Genomic DNA, 7,500 nt, shown 5'->3' with positions numbered 1-7,500 from the left:
ATAATAATGATAATAGTGATGATAAGAAAAAAAAAAATAACAATAATAATAATAATATCAATGATAATGATTATAGTAATAAGAATAAGAATAAAAAGAATAATAGCTGTCATTATTATTATAATTTTCTTTACGTTTATCATAAGCATAAATATCGTTATCATTCCTATTATGATCATTATCAGTATCAGTATGATTATCATTATACTGATACTTATCATTATATTAATATGTTCTTTAGTATCGTCATAATAATATATATATTTCTTCTTATCATTATTACTAGTATTTGTATTGGTATTATTATCATCATTATTGATTTTATTATTTTCATTATGATTATTAATATTATCCTTATTATCATTATTAGCATAATAATAATAATGCAAAATATAATCACTGGTCACATGGAATAGAAATATCCACACTTGAAGGATTAATTAAAAATCACTTTTCTCAAGTCCACAAGGATTAACTTGAAAGATTAACTTGAAGGATTAATTAAAAATCACTTTCTCAAGTCCACAAGGATTAACTTGAAAGATTAACCTGAAGGATTAAATCAAAGTGCTTCTCAAGTCCACAAGGATTCACTTGAAGGATTAACCTGAAGGATTAAAATCGCCTTCCTCAAGCTCGTAAACATAACCTCGTTGCCGTATGTGATAAAGATAAGGATAAGAGATACCCTCTTGATGCGATCACTCAAGAATTTCCTGGATCCGGATCGCCATCAAAAGCTGATGGAATCTAGATTATGCTAAGACATACCTCTGGTAATTCTTTTTATTATTATTATTATTGTTATTATTATTATTAATGTTATTATTATTATTATTGTTATTATTATTATTATTATTATTGTCATTATTATTATCATTATTATTATTATTATTATTATTATTATTATTATTATTATCATTATTGTTATTACTCTTCTTATTATTATTATTGTCATTATTATTATTATCATTATTATTATTATTATTATTATTATTATTATCATTATTATTATCATTATTATCATTCTTATTATTATTGTTTTTATATATTTTTATTTTCTATTGTATTTTTTATATAAAAATCTGTTCAAAACTTTTTGTGGTATCCTGTTAACCAACCAACCAACAAACTAACCAACCAACCAACCAACACTACGAAGAACATAATCTTGACAGAGGTAATACTACTACGAATAATAATTATTTTCTTGATAATGATGATGATAGCTATTATTGGTATTGTTATCATTATCATTGTTATCTTTATTTTTGTTGTTGATATTATGATTGTTATTATTGCTATTATTATTATCATTATTATTATCATTATTATCCTTATCCTTATTATCATAATCATCATCCTTATGGTCATCAACAATTTAATTATTACCCCCGCCAAGGAGTTTAGTTTTTGGTTGCGTTAGTTAGTTTGTTTGTTACTTGGTTGGTTAGCAGGATAACTCAAAAACTAATGAATAGATACGGATCGAAGATTTTTAAAAAATTATTGCATGAATTACTCTTGTTGCAAATGAAGCTCAAAAAGTTATGAACAGATTTTTTATTTAAAAAAAAGAAGATAATAGTACAGGTGTCTTAGCTTAGATTCCATTAAATTTTGGTGGTGATCGGATCAATTTTTTTTTTTTTAAAGTGATTGTTATGTAATTCTTTGCGTAAATATTTTTACTGCATCGGTGACATTATTGCCTTGGCGGAGACGACGCTCTCTGAGTGTTTCAAATTATTATTATAATTTGTATTATCTTATTGTTCTTGTTATATTTATATCATATTTGTATTGATATTAGTTTTACCTCTCCTTCTCTGCCACTCTCTCTCTCTCTCTCTCTCGGTTTCTCTCTTTCTTTCCTTTCCCCCCTTTCTCTCCCCCTCCCTCTCCGTCCCTCCCCCTCTCCCCCCTCCCTCCCACTTACTCTTTCTCCCCCCCTCCCACTTACTCTCTCTTTTCCTCTCCCACTTACTCTCTCTTTTCCTCTCCCCTCTTTGTTCCAGCGGAAAAAGGGACACCGAGACACCCCATGCCAGAGTATGAGAAAGATGATGGACCAGGAGAAGAAAGGAATTGAACAGCCAGGCAAGGAACAGGGAGGGAACGTACCAAAGAAACAGAAAATGAATAACGATAGCCGGAGAACGGAGAACAGAGAACAGACGGAAGTGGATAAGGCGAAAGGCAGCGGAGAGGAGGATGCGATAAGTGGGATGGAAGCAGGAAGCGATAAAATGAGCAAAGAAGGAATGGTGGAGGGAGAAGCAAGCAAGGAAATAAATGGCGAAGGAGAAGGAAGAATATACGAAAACAAAAGCGGAGAAGCAAGCAAGGGAATAAGAAACAACGAAGAAGGAAGTAATCAAGAAAAAGAAAAAGGTGGAGGAAACGTAAAAACAGGAAATAAACACGCAAAGGAAGAGAAAGAAGGAAGCAAGGAAATAAAAGACAAAGAAGGAAGTAAAGAAGAAGCAAACAACCAAGAGAGAAAGAAAGGGACAAAAGACAAAGAAACAAACGATAAATTGGCAGCAAAGCAAAGACGACTAACAAGCAAAAGAGAAATAAGCATAACAAAGAGAAACAAACAAGAAACAGAAAATGACGAATCAAATACCAAACAAACAAACAAAAAGGAGACAGGAACGCAACATCCTGAACTAACAAACGAGAGCGCACCCGGCGAAGGAGGAGCCGCGGAGCCGACCAGCGCTGAAGACAAGGTAAGAACTGCGCTTCTCTTCTCTCCATTGCTTGGAAGAATGTGCATTTTGATCATTCGCGTATGTGTGTCTGCTTGTGCGTATGTGTGTATAATATGTATGTATGCATATCCCCGCAGGAGCAGAAGCAGAAGAAGGCCAAGGCTGAGAAGCAGAGGCAGAAGAAGGCCAAGACTGAGGAGGAGGCTAAACAGGCGGCCAAGACTGAGGAGGAGGCTAAACAGGCGGCCAAGGATAAGGAGGAGGCTAAACAGGCGGCCAAGACTGAGGAGGAGGCTAAACAGGCGGCCAAGATTGAGAAGGAGGCTAAACAGGCGGCCAAGGCTGAGGAGGAGGCTAAACAGGCGGCCAAGACTGAGGAGGAGGCTAAACAGGCGGCCAAGGCTGAGGAGGAGGCTAAACAGGCGTCCAAGACTGAGGAGGAGGCTAAACAGGCGGCCAAGGCTGAGGAGGAGGCTAAACAGGCGGCCAAGACTGAGGAGGAGGCTAAACAGGCGGCCAAGGCTGAGGAGGAGGCTAAACAGGCGGCCAAGACTGAGGAGGAGGCTAAACAGGCGGCCAAGACTGAGGAGGAGGCTAAACAGGCGGCCAAGACTGAGGAGGAGGCTAAACAGGTGGCCAAGACTGAGGAGGAGGCTAAACAGGCGGCCAAGGCTGAGGAGGAGGCTAAACAGGCGTCCAAGACTGAGGAGGAGGCTAAACAGGCGGCCAAGGCTGAGGAGGAGGCTAAACAGGCGGCCAAGACTGAGGAGGAGGCTAAACAGGCGGCCAAGGCTGAGGAGGAGGCTAAACAGGCGTCCAAGACTGAGGAGGAGGCTAAACAGGCGGCCAAGACTGAGGAGGAGGCTAAACAGGCGTCCAAGACTGAGGAGGAGGCTAAACAGGCGGCCAAGGCTGAGGAGGAGGCTAAACAGGCGGCCAAGACTGAGGAGGAGGCTAAACAGGCGGCCAAGGCTGAGGAGGAGGCTAAACAGGCGTCCAAGACTGAGGAGGAGGCTAAACAGGCGTCCAAGACTGAGGAGCAGAGGCAGAAGGAGGCCAAGGCTGAGAAGCAGAGGCAGCAGGCGGCCAGGGCTGAGGAGCAGAGGCAGCAGGCGGCGAAGGAGGCAGAGAGCAGGAGGCGACTGGAGGAACTGGAGGAGAAAATGAGGAAGATGAAGGCCCAATATGAGAGTAAGGTGAGGCAGAAACAGATAGACAGAACCGTGTCCCTGTTGACAAATGTAGAGAAGGTGGGAATGAGAGGGAATGTCTTCACGATACAGGAGATGGTCTGACTGGTCTCGAATATCTCTCCGCCAGAAATAGATACTCATTCCCGTTCATATATCTCATAGATAGACAGATCGACATAGGCTGATAATTAGATAGATAACTAGAAAATATCGATAGATAAATGAAAACATATAGATAGATAAATAAATAGAAAATACAGATAAATAGAAAATATAGATAGATAAATAAGAAAAAATATAGGTAGATAAATAAAAAGTATAGATAGATAAATACAAAATATAGATAGATAAATAGAAAATATAGAAAGATAAATAAAAAAAATATAGACAGATGAATAGAAAATATAGAGAGATGAATAGAATATATAGACAGATAAATAAAAATAATATAGATAGATAAATAAAAAAAATATAGATACATAAATAAAAATATATGCAGATAGATAAATAAAAAATATAGACAGATAAATAGAAAAAAAGATAGCTAAACATCAACATAGAGGTAGATAGATAAATAAATAGATAAAGAGAGACAGACAGACACACACTTCTGGATCGCAAAGGCCTTCCCTCCCGGCCTCTGCTCCGACTCACCGCCCGCGACTCAGCCTCATGAGTAAGTGGGTCTGACTCACTCACTCACTCACTTCAACTCTCGCCTTAAGGAGTCGGAGGGAGGGAGGCGTTGTTTGTTTGTTTTTATTTGAATATTTTATTTGTTTACCCATTTTTTGTTTGTTTACCCATTTTTTGTTTGTTTACCCATTTTTTGTTTGTTTACTCATTTTTTGTTTGTTTACCCATTTTTTGTTTGTTTACCCATTTTTTGTTTGTTTACTCATTTTTTTGTTTGTTTACCCATTTTTTGTTTGTTTACCAATTTTTTGTTTGTTTACCCATTTTTTGTTTACCCATTTTTTGTTTGTTTACCTATTTATTTGTTTATTTTATCTTCATATCTTTTTGTTGATTTCTATATTCATTTGTTTGTTTTTTACTCATTTGTTTGTTTCTCCATTTATCTATCTGCTTTTTGTTTATCTTATAGTATCTTATAACTTATAGTAAATAATTTGCTGATTCAATTTTATAATAATTCTTTTCGTATCAAGATTTTGAAAATAAAGTAAATAAGATAAACAATTAATAACCATTTTAATGGACACGAAAGAAATGGATCGAAATGTATTTTTTCTATTTTTAATTTCTCATTCTCCGAATTCCTTTGGGTTCTCCTTTCCCTAATCATTTTGCGTTATCCTTTTCCCTAATCCCTTTGCTTTATCCTTTTCCTAATCCCTTTACGTTACCCTTTCCCTAATCTCTTTCCTTTATCCTTTCCCTAATCCAATTCCTTTATCTTTCTCCTAATCCCTGTCCTTTATCCTTTCCCTAATTCCTTTGCTTTATCCTTCCCCTAATCCCCTTGCTTTATCCTTTCCCTAATCCCTTTCCTTTATCCTTTCCCTAATCCCTTTGCTTTATCCTTTCCCTAATCTCTTTCCTTTATCCTTTCCCTAATCTCTTTCCTTTATCCTTTCCCTAATCCCTTTGCTTTATCCTTTTCCTAATCCCTTTACGTTACCCTTTCCCTAATCCAATTCCTTTATCCTTTCCCTAATCCCTTTCCTTTATCCTTTCCCTAATCCCTTTACTTTATCCTTTCCCTAATCCCTTTGCTTTATCCTTTCCCTAATCCCTTTCCTTTATCCTTCCCCTAATCCCTTTGCTTTATCATCCTTTCCCTAATCTCTTTCCTTTATCCTTTCCCTAATCCCTTTGCTTTATCCTCTTTCTAATCCCTTCGCGTTATCCTTTCCCTAATCCATTTCCCTTATCCTTTCCCTAATCCCTTCGCGTTATCCTTTCCCTAATCCCTTTCCCTTATCCTTTTCCTAATGCCTTTCCTTTATCCTTTCCTTAATCCCTTTCCCTTATCCTCTTTCTAATCCCTTCCCTTTATCTTTTCCCTAATCCCTTTGCTTTATCCTTTCCCTAATCCCTTTCCTTTATCCTTTCCCTAATCCCTTTGCTTTATCCTTTCCCTAATCCCTGTCCTTTATCCTTTTCCCTAATCCCTTTGCTTTATCCTTTCCCTAATCCCTTTCCTTTATCCTTTCCCTAATCCCTTTCCTTTATCCTTTCCCTAATTCCTTTGCTTTATCCTTTTCCCTAATCATTTTGCGTTATCCTTTTCCCTAATCCCTTTCCTTTATCCTTTCCCTAATCCAATTCCTTTATCTTTCTCCTAATCCCTGTCATTTATCCTTTCCCTAATTCCTTTGCTTTATCCTTTTCCCTAATCCCTTTGCTTTATCTTTCTCCTAATCCCTGTCCTTTATCCTTTCCCTAATTCCTTTCCTTTATCCTTTCCCTAATCCCTGTCCTTTATCCTTTCCCTAATCCCTGTCCTTTATCCTTTCCCTAATCCCTGTCCTTTATCCTTTCCCTAATCCCTGTCCTTTATCCTTTCCCTAATCCCTTTCCTTTATCCTTTCCCTAATCCCTTTGCTTTATCCTTTTCCTAATCCCTTTCCGTTACCCTTTCCCTAATCCAATTCCTTCATCTTTCTCCTAATCCCTATCCTTTATCCTTTTCCCTAATCCCTTTCCTTTATCCTTTCCCTAATCCCTTTCCTTTATCCTTTCCCTAATCCATTTCCTTTATCGTTTCCCTAATCCATTTCCTTTATCCTTTTCCCTAATCCCTTTCCTTTATCCTTTCCCCAATCCCTTTCCTTTATCCTTTCCCTAATCCCTTTGCTTTATCCTTTCCCTAATCCCTTTGCTTTATCCTTTCCCTAATCCCTTTGCTTTATCCTTTTCCTAATCCCTTTGCTTTATCCTTTCCCTAATCCCTTTGCTTTATCCTCTTTCCTAATCTCTTTCCTTTATCCTTTCCCTAATCAATTTCCTTTATCCTTTCCCTAATCCCTTTCCTTTATCCTCTTTCTAATTCCTTCGCGTTATCCTTTCCCTAATCCAATTCCTTTATCCTTTCCCTAATCCCTTTGCTTTATCCTTTTCCTAATCCCTTTGCTTTATCCTTTCCCTAATTCATTTCCTTTATCCTTTCCCCAATCCCTTTCCTTTATCCTTTCCCTAATCCCTTTGCTTTATCCTCTTTCCTAATCTCTTTCCTTTAGCCTTTCCCTAAACCAATTCCTTTATCCTTTCCCTAATCCCTTTCCTTTACCCTTTCCCTAATCCCTTTGCTTTATCCTTTCCCTAATCCCTTTGCTTTATCCTTTTCCTAATCCCTTTCCTTTATCTTTCTCCTAATCCCTGTCCTTTATCCTTTCCCTAATTCCTTTGCTTTATCCTTTCCCTAATCCCTTTGCTTTATCCTTTCCCTAATCCCTGTCCTTTATCCTTTTCCCTAATCCCTTTGCTTTATCCTTTCCCTAATCCCTGTCCTTTATCCTTTCCCTAATCCAATTCCTTTATCTTTCTCCTAATCCCTGTCCTTTATCCTTTCCCTAATCCCTTTGCTTTATCCTTTTCCTAATCCCTTGCCTTTATCCTTT

General features: G+C 37.4%; 1 protein-coding gene across 1 annotated transcript in view; it reads left to right on the top strand.

Moving 5' to 3' along the window:
• LOC113822377 (ribosome-binding protein 1) overlaps positions 1-7,500 on the top strand; it is a 54,025-nt gene that overhangs the window by 4,996 nt on the left and 41,529 nt on the right. Inside the window, exons 2-3 of the mRNA XM_070115622.1 lie at positions 2,019-2,738; positions 2,858-3,916. Coding sequence (XP_069971723.1) covers positions 2,055-2,738; positions 2,858-3,916 — 1,743 coding nt within the window. The 5' untranslated portion in view covers positions 2,019-2,054. The remainder of the gene's footprint in view (positions 1-2,018; positions 2,739-2,857; positions 3,917-7,500) is intronic.

The sequence above is a fragment of the Penaeus vannamei genome, chromosome 37 (assembly GCF_042767895.1).
Source record: "Penaeus vannamei isolate JL-2024 chromosome 37, ASM4276789v1, whole genome shotgun sequence".
Taxonomy (NCBI): Eukaryota; Metazoa; Arthropoda; class Malacostraca; order Decapoda; family Penaeidae; genus Penaeus; species Penaeus vannamei.
The sequence above is the reverse complement of the archived record's forward strand: the minus strand, read 5'-3'. Positions and strand labels throughout refer to the sequence as shown.